Below are 19,340 nucleotides of genomic sequence, written 5' to 3'. Positions count from 1 at the left end.
CAAAGGAGAAATTATACCTTTACAATGCAGAGATCTGGAATCCACCACTTTAATCCAATGATCAGACATCATCCACATCACATTTTTGCCCAAGATGTTTAACCTGACTCTGATCATGAGGAAGCAGTCAGACAAACCCAGAGTGTGAGACATTGTACAAGGCAGGTGGCCTGGACTCTTCGAAAGAGCCACTATTATGAAAGGCAAACTAATAATAAAAATGTTGGAGTCTATTTTACATTAAAAAGGCTAAAGAAACATAACAACTGAATGAATGATGTGAACATTGATTAGATCTTAGCTTTTGAAAAATATTATGACAGATGTGGGACAATGGGGGAATGTTTGAGCAGGATCTGTGTGTGAGATGGTGTTTGGAACTCTTGTTAATTTTCTTATGTGCCATAATGTTGTGTGTTGTGTGGTTATACAAGGGAAGATCCTTATGCTCAGGAGAAATGAGTTGAAGTATTTAGCAGTGATGTGTTATAATGTCTAAAGAGTACTCTCAAATAATTGAGCAATAATAAGTGAGAGAAACGGGAGAGAAAGCATATATGGCAAGATGAGTTTAAGTGTATGATGATGGATGTTCATTATTTTCATTCTACAATATTCTAATAGATTTGAACAGTTTCAAAATCAGTTATAGGGAGGCCTCTGAGTACACTGTGCTGGGGAGGCTGTTGCATCTGCCTGTCCTCCAGTTCAGGCTGGGGCAGGTCCCGTCACCTGCCATCTGCACACACCCTGCCTCCTAACCACACTGAATCGTCATCTCCTGTTTCCTCTCAGGTGAAGACCCCCTTGTGGATGACCAAAATGAACGAGACATCAATTCAGTTGCTGGTGTTCTAAAACTGTATTTCCGAGGACTGGAAAACCCCCTCTTTCCTAAGGAAAGGTTTCAAGATTTGATATCTACTATTAGTAAGTATTTCTCCAGTGGAATGATCAGTTCCTTGACAGTCTTTATCGAAGTGGCACTCCAGGCTTATCGCTGCAGGAGGGGTGCTGTGAAAGACGCCATATGGCTCTTTTCCTCCTGGAACTTAAAACCTAGCTGTGGAAATAACAAGATGGTTTATAACAGAAGGGCTCATGGGCATGGTGCACCTCTGGGTATAGGAGGAGCTCAGAAGAGAAGAGGCCAAGGGAGCCTTGGATTCTCAGATCACACCCGAGGGGAAATGATGAGTCTTCCAGGAGGACTGGACTCGGGGATCCCGGGAAGGTTGGAGACACACAGATCAATGGGACCAGCAGGAGGGTGTCCCACCCAGTACGTGGTATTAAGAGATTGGAAGGGTAAAATGCAGCAAGAAAGAGAAGACATTGAATGCCTTGCAACGATTCCAGAGCTTTTCCCTTTGGGCATTAGGGAGCCACGGAAGGTTTGGGAGTGAGGTCAACAACTTGACAAACAAGGGAAATGATAAAAAAACATACATTGACTGGGGGCTTCCTCTGATCTTGCTAGCCATCAGAGTCCTTCTTGACTGGTATTTTCTGTGGATAAAGGCGAGAGCCCAATCTCAGAGCTGAAGTAAAGGCACCTTGACTGTAAGATGCTGAAATCCAAGGCAACCTTTTGGAAATACATATATATATTTTTAAATAAACTTCTAATTTTAGAATACTAGAATATTAGTATTTTGGAATAAACCCTTTTTTTGAAATAAACTCTTTAATTTGAGCTGCAGAAAAGTTGCCCCACACTCAGGTTCACATATGGATGCTTCTCACAATGTTCTGAGGGATATTTGCAGCCAAGAAGGTGTGCCAGGATTTGATAAGCGCCAAGGGAGGCTTGAACCTCTTATTTGCCTTGAGTGAAAGACGCTTCCTCTATCCGCCCTTCTGCCCTCATACTTCCTGCTCATCTTTCCAGATCCACTTCAGGCTCCAGACCACCTCTCAGAAATCCCAGGCCACAAAGGCACATCCCTGTCTGAGCCTGGTGTCCCTCACTCAGCCGCTGTTTCCAGAAGCTCCACTAGTCCAGTTCCAGAGCAGGGCCCTCAGCAGACATGGTCTTCGGCCTCTGGTACAAGGTCACGACATCGTGTACCTTGAATCACAAGAGAGAGGAAGTCCTTTCTCAGTTCCCTCCTAAAGTCTTGATTGCATCAAGGAGGGACCCGTACAAGTCAGTCTCCCTGAAGATCAGAAAGGGCAGGGCCTCAGGCTCAGAAACTTGTATGCAAAACAGTGTCTGCCTATCATTTGGTAGCTTTGTTTTGCTTTTGTTGTATCTATTTTTATCTTACCTTCTAACTATGGCAAGTGATCCTGGTTTCTCATTTGCAGAGTGAGGTGAAGTCTGCTTTTTTAAGGAAATGTATTCAGGAAAACAATATTAAGAAATGGTGATGGAGGTGGTCTAGGGCATTGTGACTGAAGCCTTGGAATGGAGGGGCCCGAATGAGGGGCAGTGGACTCAATATGTGTGCGAGTCTTCCCCTCTGTGTGGAGGCCTGGGTGAGGCATCAGGCTGTGGGTGAAAGTAGGCTGGAGTGTGCTGGGCAGAGAAGAGAGATAACCAGTGTGTGCAAAGGCCTGGGGCAGGGGAGCCTTTGGCGGGCAGGGGAAAGTAGATAAGGTGGCCTGGCACAGCTTCTCTGTGGGGCACCACTGGCGTTTAGGGTAGAGCAGTGCCTTTTGTGTATCCCACACATTCGGGACACTTAGCACCTTGGCCCCTGGATTCCAGATACCAGTGGCATCCTCTAGTCACTGACAACACCAGAGAATGTCCTGCATATTTGAAAGAGCCCCCGAGGTCCCCTCCCACTTCTTCTGGGAAACGTGGCTCCGACACTTTGAGAAGGGGCGGCAGCAGGCAAGGCTGGCTGAAGCGCCATCATGAAGGGCCTTGGATGCAGAGGAGAAAGGCGGAGAACTGTGTTTTTGAAGGAACATGGTGACAAAACGTGGAGGCTGGAGAGAGGAGGGGACACTGGGAGGGAAAATCATGTTTTTTGTCTGAAAAGGAAATTGACCTGGGTTTATGCATCAGCCCTGCAGATAATCCTTGCAGCTTTTATAGCTCACGCTTAGCACGAGCTCTCTCTCTCTCGACAGAGACAAGCCCGCAAAGCACTTTTTTCTCCTTACTAGCCTCAACTCTGGCTTGACTGATAAAATGTCTGTCTCTCTAGGACTGACCTGAAAACAGGGTCAGAGATGAGATCCCAAGCATCACCAGGCTCTTTGAACAACATACAGCTCAGGAGGTGGTTATTTATTCAGTGTTCATTTCCTGAGCACCTACTCTGTGCCGGGCCTGTGCTGCAGCTGATCTTTTTAAAGAGTTTAATAAAACCTGGTCCCTGCTTGTGTTTGTTGAAACTCATAGCTTGTAGGTGACAGAAACTCAACTTACACTGATATAACCTGTAAAAGGGAATATATTGGCTCATATACCTGAAAAGTTTAGGCCCAGCTGGACCCAGACCTCATATGACATCTGCAGGAGTCTGTCCCTTCCATGTCTGTGATGCCGTCACTCCTGGGAATCATCTTCTTCCCACTGAGCCCCCAGCTGCTTCTCTACCTGGTTTCAAGAGGGAACTTCTCTCTGTGTTTTCTCCAGCCAAGTCCCAAGGATCAACCCTGATGGTTCTGACTAGGCCATGGACCCCTCCCTGGGCCCCGCCCCATGCCCAGGGGATCATGATGCCAGGGTCATATTTCTGTCTCTCCAACCAAGTACAATTGCCTCCCCCTGAACCACATGGGCTGATCTCACAGGTGAAAGTGAAAGTGTCAGTTGCTCAGTGGTGTTTGACTCTTTGCCACACCGTGGACTATAGCCCGCCAGACTCCTCTGTCCATGGGATTCTCCAGGCAAGAACACTGGAGTGGGTTGCCATGCCCTCCTCCAGGGGATCTTCCCAATGCAGGAACTGAACCCAGGTCTCTCGCATTGCAGGCAGATTCTTTACTGTCTGAGCCACAGAGACCTCGCAGGTAGGCTCACAAATGTTTGCATGGGTCTGTGAGGACGAAAGATGCCCTGAAAGGCCCCTTCTGTTACAGAACTGGAGAGCCCAGCTGAGAGGGTGCACCAGATCCAGCAGATCCTCATCACCCTTCCCCGCGTGGTCATCGTGGTCATGAGATACCTCTTCGCTTTCCTCAACCAGTGAGTTGCCTGGCCGACAAGGGCCCCTCTCTGACTCAGCCCTGGCCTCCTTGAGGAGGCGGGTATCCTGGGGCTTTTGCAGAACATAGCACCCTCCTGAACTTGAGTAGAGCCCCCCAAAGAAAGAAAGTACAGGGGAAGATTCACCTTTCCCTGGCTCATGGGTACTCCTCTCTCATAGCCTCTCACAGTATAGCGACGAGAACATGATGGATCCCTACAACCTGGCCATCTGCTTTGGGCCCACCCTCATGCACATCCCCGATGGGCAAGACCCTGTGTCCTGCCAGGCACACGTCAACGAAGTCATCAAAACCATCATCATCCATCATGAAGCCATCTTCCCCAGCCCCCGGGAGCTAGAGGGACCTGTGTATGAGAAATGCATGGCTGGAGGGGAAGAATATTGGTAAGATTCCATTCTTCTTAATATTATTATCATCATTGTTCTTGTTATTATTGCTGTTATGCCAGAACAGTGAGAAACCCTTTGATTTTCTTACTGCTTTTTAGTCCATACTCCTATGTATATTTTCTCATCTGAGATTCATAGTAGCCTTATATGAGGGATAGATACATCAGTCAAGACTCTCTTGGTTTATAAGGGACAGAAATATAACTCAAACTGGCTTAAGCTAAATGGGAATTTATTTTTAACTAAAAAGTCTGGGATCATGGCTACGGGTGTAGCTGGATCTGGGGGTTCAGCTGTTATCATCAGGACTCAGGCCTATAATTCTCAGTCCCAGCTCTGTTCTCTTCTACACTGGCTTCATTTTCAGGCAGCCTCTCCTTTGATAGTTTCAAGAAGGCACCTGATAACTCCAGTTTTTAGAGCCTGCTCTCTCACCATCCCCAGTGGGAAAAAAGCTTTTCCTTCCCAAATGCCTCAACACAAACTCAAGTATTCTGTCTCTTCCTGAAGCTGGGGTCTGGTGAACTGATCACATCAGTTAGGAGAGGCAGTGCTGCCACTGGCTAGGTGAGCTACAAGCCCACCTCAGACAGCAGGGCAGGGGACAAGCCCCATCTCAGCCTCTTGCACTGAGAATGCCACTTCCCACACTTGTCCTCTCCCGCCTAGAGTTCTCTTTTTCTGGCAGAGAGAGTTCACATTCTTGGAGAGCTCCACACTAGGTCAACAGGTGCTAGTTGGGCACCTCTGTGTGCCTTGGTGCTATGCTGGGTCTTGGGAAAAATAGTTTCTTTTATTTTTTCAGTATTTTTTAAGGATGGTTTTAGTATTTTAAAGTCTTTTTTGAATTCATTCATTATTTTTTTTTATTTTACTTTACTATACTGTATGGGTTTCTTAATTTTTTTTTTTTTTTAATTTTTTGGCCGTAAGGCATTTGGGAATCTTGGCTCCCCCAACCAGGGATCAAACCCTCACCCTCTGCACTGGAAGGCAAAGTCTTAACTACTGGACCACCAGGAAAGTCCCTTGGGAGAAGCATTTTAGAATCTTACCAAACTCAGGCTTGACTACCTTCCTAAAGCTAAAACCTTAAAATGTGGTGAAAATAGGACCTTTTTTATAGATGAGATGGAGGCAGAAAATTCAGAACACCAACCAACAAAGGCCAAAGGGCTCCTAGTCTTTCTTTCTTCCCAATCCAGGACAACATTCAGCTGTCTATTTAGGTATTACCCACCCTGCTTTCAGCCAGGTGCTACAGGGGAGTTTGTGTTTTGATGATCAGAGCATTCCTGGACTCTTGCCTCGCTTAGTTCTGTGGGCACATTTGGGCAATTGCTTCAAAGAAAGGAAACGTTCCAGCCCCACCGTTTTCTCTGCAACACCTCCCTGCATAGAAACCTGGGCCCGCTGCTCTCTAATCTCATTTGAGGCCCCAGGAGCAGGTCTGTCCCTGTTTTGTAACAGAGATCCAACAGCCAGCAAGCATACTTTTAGGACAAAGAAAAGCTTTTCAGTTTTAAAAGTTTTTGTAGCCATCACCAGCTTTCTTTTCTTGCTGCAGTATATATGTGTATATATATATATATATATATATATAGTTAGTTAGTTAGTTAGTTAGTGTTCTGGGAAGATACCTACAGATCATAGCATACTTACCAAAGCACTACATACAATAACCATGCTTTTCTTAATCCCATTCGTGCCCCATTAACTATTAATTGCATGGTAATTTTGGACAAGTTTTCAAAGCCCAAAAGGAGGATTTGGCTGAGGGTCTCATCAAAGGGGACAACATTCGTTCATTCCCCGTATGGTTACTGAGAATCCGTCCTGCGCCAGGCCCTAGGCTGGGCAACAGGGAGGTAACCCAGCCAGAACTAACCCCTGACACAGCGGGGGGAGGGAGGACAGGCAGTTCTAGGAGTAGGGGTCCCGGAGCCAACGTAGGGAGGTTAGAATGGCTGACTGAAGGAAACAGTGGCTTGATTGAGACCTGTAGGATGAACTGGGCTCAGCCAGGCAAGAGTGGGCAAAGAATGTGCCAGGCCTGGAGCATGCAGTGAAATAAAAAGCATTTCTGTTTGACTGCAGTGTTGCAGGTGACAAGGGGACCGTGAGGGAGAAGGCCCCGCGGGCCAGCAGGAGCCAGGTTATGGAAGGTCTTAAACCATTGTGTAGTCTGGACCTTATCCAAGAGAATTTTTCACAATAAAGCCCATATTCCTTTAAATGGTACTGTAAATATCACGTCCTCCAAGAAGCCTTCCTTGGCACCCTGTGTAGGTCCGTTTACAGCTCTTGTCTCAGCTCATTTGTGCCTATATAACACATTTCAACTTGCGGCACTTTTATTTCTCAGCCCATGAGAGCAGGGTCTGTATCTGTACTATGCATCAATGCATGTCTCCTACTTGGCACCATGCCTGGCATATATTAATATATCAGAACTCAATGAATGACTTGATTTAAAAAAACTGATCGGCTGACTCTGTGAATGATCCCTGGCCTTAAGAAGCTTATAATCCAGTGAAGGGGCAGCAGCTGATGAAATTATCCCAATGCATTAATACTGAATTTTCCAGGCCTGGAGTCACTCTATCCCTATGCCCATGATGGCTGCCAGCCTGCTGGCCACCTAGGCTGCTGTGGGTTTTGCAGGCCACTCTGAGAAGCAGCCCTGAGGAGCCTGTTCCTTGGGAGCTTCAGTCACCTCGCTGAGCATGTCGCCTCTGCTCTAAGACAGAAAGCCAGGCCACTTGGATGACTCTCAGTAGACTTCCAAAGTTCTTTTCTTTTCTTTTCTGCCCTGGGGTCTTTTCAAGGATAAACACCAGGGCTTTACTGCCTTCTAGATCTTACAGAACACTTAGGCATCAGCAACCATTGCCAAGAAGACAGCCCAGCAAACTCTAGAGCTGGGGCAAATGGAGGAGATTACTCAGGGTATCTTCCTGATGGGTGAGGGGGCCAGAGTGGTTTTCTGTTAGAAAGGTCTGTGGGTGGTCAGCTGGAAAAGATGGGATGAAGTGGGCTCGATGTGATCTGGGTCAAGGCTCAGAGGTGGGTTGGGCCAGTGCCTGAGAGAAGCTGAGGGCAGTGTGAGGGTACAAAGTCCCCCAAGAGACCCCTCCCCATGTTTGCTTGCAGTGACAGCCCGCACAGCGAGCCAGGGACCATTGATGAAGTGGACCATGATAACGGCACCGAGCCTCACACCAGTGACGAAGGTGAGTGAGGGGGAGTCAGGGCGAGGAGCTCACCTGGGGGCCTTCTCATGCTGTGTCCCCACCTGCCCGCTCATGCCTGTCTGCCTGCTGCACTGATCTGTGCAAACCCCACCCCCACCTTGCCAGCTTTGCCAGTCAGCACATCATCCTCGACAGCAGAGAGAGAGACCCAGAAAGACCTCCAGTTCACCACATCCCAGCATGGCTTGCCTTCTCGCCTTCTGTGTCCTGCCTGGCCCGAGTGCAAATTCTAAGTGACCAGGGTGTCCTGAGTGAAAAGCAGGCTCTGTCCTCTGCCCCTCCCCGTGCTGGGCTCTGTTCTGCACCCAGCATGTGCTGGGACGTGGGGCACCCAATGAACCAGACATGGTCATCAAGGTGCTCCTGGTCTTATCACCTGGCAGCTGGAGAGCAGCTCCCCACCATGCAGGGTGATAATTCCAGACTACAGGAGTGACCGGTGCAGTGGGTTCCCCGAAGACGAGGCCAGACAGTGGTGACTCAGAAGAGTGTGTGCAGGTAGACGGAGAAAGGCTGACCTGGGCTCTGAGCGACTCCTCAGACCTTCCATCGCCTCTAGATAAGGAAGTGGCATCAGACTTACCTCTGGGGAGCATGAACTGTGTAGCTGAGCAGTCTGGATGGTCTGGGCCTGAGGCCAGCGTTTCCATCAGGCCGATCAGGCCCACTGCCCAGGACCCACAGTGCTGCTTTCAGGGCCCATGAGAATGTTCTAATTCATTTCAAACTAAATTTTAAAAACAATATGAGCCTGGATTATTTTCATCTTTGTATCAGTGCAGTCATAAGATACAATTTTGATATTTTCTTAGTGGAGGAAGGGGCCCGGGCAAGCAAGGGTACCTCGGGCCTGAGACCCCCAGTGCTGCCCTGTGTTGACTGAGCACAGTCCTCTTTTCTCCCTGTGATAGTTTCACTGTTTAAAAATCATTATTTACTAGTTTTCTTACTGGCCTTTGTGTTTCTCTTGGGGGCAGTCCCAGGCCCTGTTAGCCACCATTTTGGTCAGGAGAGCTGGGATGTACTCCGGTTAAGTTTCCTGGGAGTTGGTGTAAGAGGCAAGACTCTTACATAGGTGGGTTTTCATATTCTAGTAGGGCTATTTCAGTTGCTAGTCACAGAGCCTTCAACTCAAACTGATGTAAGCATAAAAGGGATTTAGATCATATACTTGAAAATCCCAGGGTAGGCATGGCTTCAGGCATGGCTGGATCCAGGAGCTTAGTTGGCCTTGTCGGGGATGCGTCTCCACCTTGCTCTTCTGCTTCCCTGAGTCGACTTCATCCTCCGAGGGGATCTTCCTTTTGTGGTGGTCTCTGACAGTTCCAGGCTTTCATTGTCCTTTTACCCCAAAAGCTTCCTTTTCAAAATGATTCCAGTAGAGTTCCTTGGTTGGAGTCTCACTGCACTGCCTTGAGTCATGCAGCTGGGCAAGAATCCGTCACTGTGGCCTGAGAGGGAGCTGATGGGTTGGGCCTGGGTCATAGGGCAGGAAAGTAAATCGGGGCATAATGTTCAGCTCTGCTAGAATTCTTAGCGATTAAAGCCGCCCTGAGCTGAGAAAAATGTCCTACAGAGCCTGCTTCAGGAGATATGAAGGCTGCCACCTTCTGTTTGCAGTGGGGTGCTCTTCTCTTTCCTTCTTGTCCTCTCTTTCCTACCACCTCTCGTCCTCCTTCTTGCTCTGTCACTTTTAATAGGCCCCTTCTCGTTCTCTCATCTGTGGCTTTTTGACTCCTGCTTATGTGCATGTGTGCGTACACACATGTGCAACTCTTGTTCTCGATCTTACTCTCAGGCTTTCTTCTTCCACTTCTACTGGGGGAAAGCACCTCTTGTCCAACAAGATAGACTGATTTCTCAGCACTGAGACCTGTCGGGGCTGCTGCTGGTGGAGGCAGATGTGTCTGTGGGGAGGCAGGTCAGGCGCCCCCTTGCAGCGTTCCTGGGGCCTCAGATCACTGTCAGTCAGCCTGTACCTGCTGTGTGGCCACCCCGTCTCCTCACTGCGAGGTGGCAGGTGCTGTGGGCACCAGGACCATGGAGAGGGACGAACAGAAAGCACAGGGGCTTGCTGCCTCAGGAGCCCCCAGGCAGGCTTCACCCCACCAGAGAGGAGCCTTCAGAGGAATTTGAACAAGAGTCTCATGATGTGATTTATGATTTTAAAAGATCCCTCCAGCTGCCGTGGGGAGAAATGACTCTACCAAGCAAGAATGAAGGCAAGGTGGCCAGGTAGAAGGACAGCGATGTCTGGACGGGTGAGGAGGGGGTGGCATTGGAGTTGGTGAGGCTGGTCAGATTCAGGGGACTATTTGACGGAAATGCTGATGAGTTAGCTTCTGTGGCCTGAGGGAGTGGGCAGATGGTTGTTCTGTTTCCTACGATGGGGAAGATGAGGGGATGAAGCAAGTTTGGGGAGGGGTGTGAGGGAGATTTGGTAAGCTGTTCTATTTTAGGTGTGATGAACCCAAATGACAGACTTCCTAATAAATGGTAGCTATTATCCCTGTTTCTACCCCACACGGTTACACAGCGACATCTGCAAACACACGAGCTTTCTCTCAGCTTGCGGCTCAGCTCTGCTCCTCATCTTCTCTTCTTTTCTCCCCCTTACATTTTCCACTTCTCCTCACTCCCCCACCCCCTACTCCAGTCTACCACCAGTGACTGCTGGAGCCAATAGAGTTGAGCGAGTCTCCGCCCTGGGCAGTTCCTTCAGCAGTGCAAAGGGTGGGCTCAGAAGAAGCCCGTGGGGCCACACCCAGGAGCACCCAGCCCTCGGGGTTCAGCTCTTGGCCTTGCAAACCCTCTGGCCTTTCTCTCTCTAAAGCCAGGCAGACACGTAGGTTAGTAGGTGCTGCTAACACAGGGATGGTGTGAGAGTCAAAGATGCAGCAGAGAGTACAGAGATCTCTCCATTTTACTGAGAAGGTGACTCTGAGTCAAGATCTGAGTTTATTTGACCCATTTAGCCGGTCTGTCATTTTGCGTCAACTTTGTCAGAATAGCTTGCAAAGACACTTGTCAGGGAACCAGTTGGGGAAAGCTGGCTGAACTGTCTGATGCCTGCTCTCTACAGCAGGCTGTCCCAGGCACTGAGGACTGGGTCCACCCAAAGGCCACTGCATCTCACGGGGGCACCGGCCCAGTCTTTCTGAGCCAGCTACTCACAGAGAAGAGACCTAATGTGCGTGGGTGGGGTGGGGAATAACAGGGAGGGATGACTTCCATGCTGTCCATGGCCCTTAGCAGTCATTAACTCTGGTATTAAAAACAACAACTGCATCTCATATGAAGCTAATTGTGTTCCAGGCACTGTTACAAGCTGTTCATGTGTAATAACTTGTTTAGTCCTATGACAACCCCATAAAGTGGGTGCTATTCTTATCACTCCCATTTTACAGGTGAGAAAACTGAGACTTAGAAAACAGAACCAAATTGTCAAGGTCACCCAGGTAAAAACAAAAAAGTGATAAAGCCAGGTATTGTCGGCTTTGCTCCATGACGGACAGGTAGATGGCTGCATGGACAGGATCAAGATAATCCATGAGGACAAGAGAAGAGACTGTCCTGATGGATGCTCAGCACCGGGAAGATATCTGCAGGCTAGAGAGAGCAGGGGCCACCACTCTTTTGTTTATTAGCATTTAATAGATTTGTCTATTTATATAGGTACATGCATATATCTTCTTTTTATAGTATTAAACATCTTTGTGCTTGCCTTAAAATACAAGCACATTAACGCTTATACATGACCCATTTTCTACGTAGCATTTCTACCCATTTGCATCTCTTAGGGTACAGGCTTTCAGTTCAGTTCAGTTCAGTCGCTCAGTCGTGTCTGACTCTTTGCGACCCCATGAATTGCAGCACGCCAGGCCTCCCTGTCCATCACCAACTCTTGGAGTTCACTCAGACTCACGTCCATCAAGTTGGTGATGCCATCCAGCCATCTCATCCTCTGTCATCCCCTTCTCCTCCTGCCCCCCCATCCCTCCCAGCATCAGAGTCTTTTCCAGTGAGTCAACTCTTTGCATGAGGTGGCCAAAGTACTGGAGTTTCAGCTTTAGCATCATTCCTTCCAAAGAAATCCCAGGGTTGATCTCCTTCAGAATGGACTGGTTGGATCTCCTAGCAGTCCAAGGGACTCTCACGAGTCTTCTCCAACACCACAGTTCAAAAGCATCAATTCTTTGGCGCTCAGCCTTCTTCACAATCCAACTCTCACATCCATACCAAAGCCTTTGACTGTGTGGATCACAGTAAACTGTGGAAAATTCTGAGAGAGATGGGAATACCAAACCACCTGACCTGACTCTTGAGAAATCTGTATGCAGGTCAGGAAGCAACAGTTAGAACTCGACATGGAACAACAGACTGGTTCCAAATAGGAAAGGAGTACATCAAGGCTGTATATTGTCACTCTGCTTATTTAACTTATATGAAGAGTACATCATGAGAAACGCTGGACTGCAAGAAACACAAGCTGGAATTAAGATTGCTGGGAGAAATATCAATAACCTCAGATATGCAGATGATACCACCCTTATGGCAGAAAGTGAAGAGGAACTAAAAAGCCTCTTGATGAAAGTGAAAGAGGAGAGTGAAAAAGTTGGCTTAAAGCTCAACATTCAGAAAACAAAGATCATGGCATCTGGTCCCATCACTTCATGGGAAATAGATGGGGAAACAGTGGAAACAGGGTCAGACTTTATTTTTTGGGGCTCCAAAATCACTGCAGATGGTGACTGCAGCCATGAAATTAAAAGACGCTTACTCCTTGGAAGGAAAGTTATGACCAACCTAGATAGCATATTGAAAAGCAGAGACATTACTTTGCTGACTACGGTTCGTCTAGTCAAGGCTGTGATTTTTCCAGTAGACAGGCTTTAACACAAGCTAAATAGATTGTAGGCATAAATAACTGTCCTGCTCCCCTGAAAGTCTCCTTCCCAAAGATCACTAGCTGCATGGTCTTGAGCAAACATTTAAATTCTCTGAAGCGCAGATTTCTTTGTGTGGTCCCACCCCATTAGCTAAAGCCATAGTTGTTTCTTTGTTGTTCAGTTGCTCAGTCGTGTCCAACTCTTTGAGACCCTATGGACTGCAGCATGTCAGGCATCCCTGTCCTTCACCATCTCCCAGAGCTTGCTCAAACTCATGTCCATTAGTAATTATAATCATAATCACAAGAGCCGCTATAAGTTGAATACTTAATGTATGTCTGTGCTATGCTGAGAACTTTCACATATTCTCTTTTTCTTAATATATTGAAGTCTTTCTTCTTATCTAGATATATTGACATATAACAGTTTTAATATAAGGTATATGGGATAATGATTTGATATATATATATATATATATATATATATATATATATATATAAATGATCACCACAATAAGTCAGGTTAACATCCATCACCACACATAGTTACATTTTGTTTTCTTGTGATGAGACCTTTTAAGATCTACTCTCTTAGTAGGTTTCAAATATACAACATAGTATTATTGACTATAGGCACCATGCTGAGTATTACCTCCTGTGCCTTATTTAGCCCCTGGAGGCACGTGCCTTTTGATTCCCTTCACCCATTTCATCCACCTCTCACCTCTGGCAACCACCAGTCTGTTCTCTGTATCAGTGAGTTCTGTTTGTTTCTGATTTTAGATTCCACAAGTAAGTGAAATCGTGCGGCATTTGTCGTCTTCTGTCTGACTTATTTCACTCAGCATAATGCCCTCAAGGGCCATTTATGTTGCTGCAAATGGCAGGATTTCCATCTTTTTACGGCTGAACAATTTTCCATTGTCTACATACACCGATCTTCTTTGTCTGTTCATCTGTCTACGGACCTTTCGGTTACTTCCGTATCTTGGCTATTGTAAACAGTGCTGCAGTGAACATGGGGGTCTGCACCATATCTTCCCAAGTCGGGCTCATTTCCTGTGGGTAAATACTCAGAAGTGCAGTTGCTGGATCACATGGTAGTTCTGATTTTCATTTTCTGAGGAGCGTCCGTAGTGTTTTCTGTCGTAGGTGCACTTGTGCACATTTCCACCAGCAGTGCACAAGTTCTCTTTTCTCTGCATTCTCACCAGCTCTTGTTTGTGTCTTTCTCATAACAGCCATTCTAACAGGTGTGAGCTGGTATCTCACTGTGGTTTTGATTTGCATTTTCCTGATGATTAATGGTGTTGAACATCTTTTCATATACCTGTTGCCTATCTATCTGTATGTCTTCTTTCATGCTTTATCGTTTAATCCTCTAAAGGCAACTGAGGTGTACAGAAATTATGTAATATGCCTGAGGTCACACAAGCAAGAGGTGACAGCTGGGCAGTAGGAGTATTTCAAGGACAAGAACTGTGTTCTCACTGGTTAACCCAGGCAGGGCCTGTCAATGACCAGAGAAGATTACAGCCCTGATGGGGAGATGTGTGTATGCAAAGAGATATGCTTGACGTGTAGCCCCAGTAAGAATTCTCCCTCCCCTCAAATTAAGTTTGTGGCTGTGCACGTTAGCTCAGGCCGCCATCATGGACTACCTCAGACTGAGTGGCTTAAACAGCAGAAATGTGTTTCCTCACAGTTTGGGGGACCAAAAGTCCATGGTCAGGGTGCCGTTCGGGTTGGGTTCTGCTGAAGCCTCTCTTCTTTGCTTGTAGACAGCTGCCTTCTCACTGAGTCCTCCCATGGCCTTTCCACTGTGCCCATGCAGAGACAGAAAGAGAGCTCTCCGCTGTCTCTTCCTCTTCTCAGAGGGACACCAGTTCTATCATATATCACTTAAGCTTAATTGCTTCCTAAACACCTCATCTCCAAATACCATTACCCTGGGAGTTAGGATTTGGGGGAAGACAGAGTTCAGTCTATAACAATGAGCTCTGGAGAGAAGCTTCTGGGAACCTTTAAAAATTATGTACAGCATTTTACATGGAAGAGAATCCACACACAACACCTGTTTGACCTCCTACAAGGTAAGAAGCACCAACAGTGTGATATGTGAACAAAGAGGGAAGGGGTTCATGGGAAAATGGAAACAGAGCTGGTATTTAAGGGACAGAAGAAAGAGAAATGACTTCTGTTATTTTTAAAATGTGAAAAAGGGGCAGTGGAAGGTAAGGATGTAGTATTTCGACCCCCCTTTCCATCTTGGGAAGTGAGGTGGCCTGCCTGAGGTCAGCACAGGGAGCGGATCCGAGCCTAGAGCCCAGTACCCTGAGCCCCAGCTCATGCTACCCTCACCAGGCATGCGGTCTGCGCTGCCCCACGGAGCCAGGGCCCTCTGACTGAGGCTCCTGGGCTGCCTTCTGCTGTCCTCAGGGATGTGTTTGTCCTTGCTTTCCTTCCAGAAGTGGAGCAGATCGAGGCCATCGCCAAGTTTGACTACGTGGGGCGGTCCCCGCGGGAGCTCTCCTTCAAGAAGGGAGCCTCACTGCTGCTGTACCACCGAGCCTCCGAGGACTGGTGGGAGGGTCGTCACAACGGCGTGGACGGGCTCATCCCACATCAGTACATAGTTGTACAGGACATGTGAGTGGGCGTTGGGACCTTCTGTGAAGAGTGTCAAGATGGATTAGTGATGTCTGGAAGGGGCACAGGAACAGCAGCGCTGGATTATATGCCAGCGATTTGCTCTCCCTGCTGTGACACACTTGGTCTTCTGTGAGAATGGATTATGTCTCAGCTCCCTTTGAATGGTGATTGATTTAACATATAAGCAAATTGTTCATACTTCACAGTCCACAGGGACAGTTTTGTGCTCTTGGCTTGCCATCCTGGCTCACCTGATAGCCTCTGGGGCATTTCTCACCCACTCTGGTTCTCAGTGTCCACTGGATCTTGCCATATACCTTCGCCCTTCAGGGCCTCCGCTGTAACCCAGTGGCCATCCCACTGCCCTCTTAACTGCCCACTGTTCTCTACCTTGAGATAGCTCTCCCAGGAGAGGGGCAGAAACAATCATCCTCTCATTTCCAGCTAAGAGGGTACTATTAAAAAAAAAAAAAACAACTTTAGGCCTTAAAAAAAAAAGAAAAAAGCTCTACATCCCAAACACCTAGCCCCAGCATCAGGCCCAGAAAGTAGACACCTTCCATTCTTGGAAAAGCTTTGACAGGTCCTGTGTACACTCCCTCTGAGTTCCAGTCTGGCTCAGGTTGAACTGATTTACCAGGCTGCAGGCTGGGCCTCAAGGGGAGGGGGCCAAAGGCATACATCTTGATGGCAAAGCAGACCATCTGGAGCCCGAGAAAAGTCCAGGTCAGGCAAACAACAGAAGAACCCTAGGGAGCCCTCTGACGTCCCCAGGCCTCTGAGGACAAGGACAGGAAGGATAGAGGAAGGGAGAGGGCGTAGGGGGCAGTGGAAAGAGCACCCCAACAAACTCCAGCCCCTTCACATTTGTCCAAAGCCAGGGGTGGGGGAGGGATGGCAATGCCTTCCTCTTCCCTGGCTGAACCCCAAGCTGCTGCTCCCCGAGCCACATGAGACTCAGTGCGCAGGGCTTAGCTTGCAGGCCCACTCTCCCATTTTTCCTTCACACCCTCCGGCATTCAGCTTGTCCTAGCCCAGAGCAGCTTGGAGAGACCAGTTTAGTCGACGGGAGAGTGGTGCCCCAGAGCGCCTCCTGCTGGGAAAGCGGCAGCGGCGCAGCCACGAGCTGTGGGTGTGGATCCAGCCCCTCAGGTCTCAATACATCCGGGTTGTTGCGAGCGAAGCTCTCCCAGCTCACATCTGTCCTTCTCCCCAGGGACGACGCCTTCTCTGACAGCCTGAGCCAAAAGGCCGACAGCGAGGCCAGCAGTGGGCCGCTGCTGGACGACAAGGCCTCCTCCAAAAACGACCTGCAGTCCCCCACGGAGCACATCTCGGATTACGGCTTTGGGGGGGTGATGGGCCGGTAGGAAACTCGGGTTCATTCTTTCCTGCAGTGCCCATTCGGGCCTGATTCGGGAGAAGGAAGGGAAAGGGAGGGACAGAGGGAGGCTGTCGTGGCCCCTTGTTTCCCATAGGATGTGACGCTGGGCACGCCTGCTGGGCTGGCTGGAACTGGCCTCGAATGGCAGGTAGAAAAGCGATCCAGCTTGGGACAAAGGAGGAGAAAGAGGAAAGACTTATACAGGCAACCAATCCTTTTACTTAAAATACTAATAACAATGGGGGAGGGAGAGTTACAAATTGGCAAGTACTTTTCCTCTCTCTCCAGTTCTTAAACCGCCTCCCCACTTTCTGTTGAAAACCTAAGTTGTTATATTTTAAAATGTAAAGCTGTCTTACTCGCTGAAGCGAACCACGTAAGTAGGTCTCACACACATTGCGTGGGGGGGAAGTTGACACTCGGCTCCACCCACATATTTGGTGGGAGTGTGTTTGCCAATTTCATCACTCCCGTGTGGGCAGGACTGTCACATGACCTTGCTGCCAGGTAAGGAGCTGGGCTCCTCACTGTGTCTACAGGTAGAGTCCAAAGCACTTGGTGGTTTAAAAAAAAAAATAAGGAAAAGAGGAGAAAAGAAAAGCTGGCAGTTTTTCACTGCTTTCTTAATCAGATTATCAAAATGTCATAGTCTCTGTTTTCGGTGGAGAGGTCGTGGGATCAGCCCACACGCTGGGTGCTTGCAGACAGAGCCAGAGAAATCAGCTGCAATAGGAACCTAGGTTTATGAATTTATTTCAGCAGAGGTCCCAGTACCTCTCTTCAGTGAACTCTGTTCAGTTCAGTGTGTCGATAATCAGCAGATAGAATCAGGGGAAGTGTATGGTTGGGGTAGGTGGATGACAGAGTTGAGGTCCCTTGACATCGAGGGGGGCCGCACCTTCTCCTGCCTCAGTTTCCCTCTCCCTCTGTCCTCCCTTGTCTGCCTTCCTCTTCTCCTTTCTTTCCCAGTACTCTTCCAGTCCAACAGCAATGCTGTGGTCCTGTTGGGGTGAGCACAGGCAATGCTTAGCTTGGCTGGTGGCACAGGGTGTAAAGCACTGCTGACTGCATTGAGCTTGGTCCCCGTCACAACCCATCCCTGCACTCTGTCCCTCCTCCCCACCCCTCACCCCTCCCAGCCTTCCTCTCCTCACCGTGCCTTCAGGTCTTTGCTGACCTGCCTAGGCTGGAGCAGAATCCCCGGTGGGTAGAACCGCTTCAGAGTGGTCCCCCACCCACTGAACCTCCCTTGAAGCTGGGTGAGGAATATTAGACCCATTTAGGATGAATAAAATGGGTCTGAAAGAAGTCGCTGCAAAGTCAGTGACAGAGACAGGACAAGAATCTGCCTTCCAGATAGATACTTTAGGGCCCTTTTCTCTCTGCCACAGCCTCCCTGAAGGGTGAAAGGTATCCAAATGTGTAAAAGGCATTCCAGTGATACAGGTTTTTCTCTTAATGATTGGAAATGTTCAAGGTCTGGAAAAGCCTCATGGAAAACAGCCCTTTTGGGGGGATTGGGGGACAGTGACAACACTGGGCTGTGTTGAGTTCCCAGGGGCCCTACTGTGCTTGTAGGGAGCTGGTGACTTGTGGTACAGTCAAGCCTCAATGCCTCAAACCAATCAGAAGCCCTCTGGAATCATGGAGACATCTAAACCGCTTAAAAACATATCATGAACCCAACTAACCATGAGCAAAGTGTTCCCAGGTTGCAATCCTCCTGGCTCTGACTTAACATATAGACGAGATTCGCTGTGTAATTAGCACCACCGACTGCAGCTTAGAAGCAGAAGGCCTGATTCCTTCGTGTGTGCAGGTTAAACTTGCGGGCCTGAGTTCTGTTTTCAGACAGTTCTTCACTGCAGAATCACCAAGTCTGGCTGAATGAGGCTTTACTATACCCACTCCCTAGACTAGTGTGTAGCATGTCTGGACTCTGGGGGATTTGCTGACCCATGTGACACCGGCCAGGGTTGACCTCTGCCCCATGCCCCTGCCCCCTGGCTCCTTTGCAGAGTGCGGTTACGATCTGACGGAGCAGCCATCCCCAGGCGCCGAAGCGGGGGCGACGCACACAGCCCGCCCCGGGGCCTGGGCCCCAGCATAGACACACCGCCCCGGGCCGCCGCCTGTCCCAGCAGCCCCCACAAAATCCCCCTCACCCGGGGAAGGATCGAGAGCCCCGAGAAGCGGAGGATGGCGACGTTCGGGAGCGCCGGCAGCATCAACTACCCCGACAAGAAGGCGCTCTCCGAAGGGCACAGCATGCGGTCGACGTGCGGCTCCACCAGGCACAGCAGCCTGGGGGACCACAAGTCCCTGGAGGCCGAGGCCCTGGCAGAAGTAAGGGCCAGCAGGAAGCAGGCGCACCAGCTGACACCCCCAGAGGAGTAGGGGTGGCCCCCTGCAGACTGGGAAGTCACTTTGCCCTTCACGCCAGGTCAGGCTGAGCTAGGACACAGGATAGATAGTGAGCTGGCTTCCTGTCCCCCTGCTGGCCTCCCCCGGGAGCGGAAGCTAGATGGGAGTAGCTCCTGGCTAGGGCTCCTGTAAAGACTCAAGGCCCCAGTGTCTAGGCTGGAGGTGGGATTCCCAGA

At 48.9% G+C, this 19,340-nt stretch overlaps 1 protein-coding gene across 1 annotated transcript in view; it reads left to right on the top strand.

The window, feature by feature from the left end:
• The window catches only part of SRGAP3 (SLIT-ROBO Rho GTPase activating protein 3), a 248,508-nt gene that overhangs the window by 225,438 nt on the left and 3,730 nt on the right, over positions 1 to 19,340 (top strand). The window contains exons 15-21 of the mRNA XM_052635588.1: positions 796 to 930; positions 4,042 to 4,147; positions 4,329 to 4,556; positions 7,716 to 7,795; positions 15,173 to 15,353; positions 16,573 to 16,722; positions 18,759 to 19,086. Of these exons, the coding sequence (XP_052491548.1) occupies positions 796 to 930; positions 4,042 to 4,147; positions 4,329 to 4,556; positions 7,716 to 7,795; positions 15,173 to 15,353; positions 16,573 to 16,722; positions 18,759 to 19,086 (1,208 nt within the window). The remainder of the gene's footprint in view (positions 1 to 795; positions 931 to 4,041; positions 4,148 to 4,328; positions 4,557 to 7,715; positions 7,796 to 15,172; positions 15,354 to 16,572; positions 16,723 to 18,758; positions 19,087 to 19,340) is intronic.

The sequence above is a fragment of the Budorcas taxicolor genome, chromosome 1 (genome assembly GCF_023091745.1).
Source record: "Budorcas taxicolor isolate Tak-1 chromosome 1, Takin1.1, whole genome shotgun sequence".
Lineage (NCBI taxonomy): Eukaryota > Metazoa > Chordata > Mammalia > Artiodactyla > Bovidae > Budorcas > Budorcas taxicolor.
This window is presented reverse-complemented; position numbering and strand designations above follow the sequence as displayed.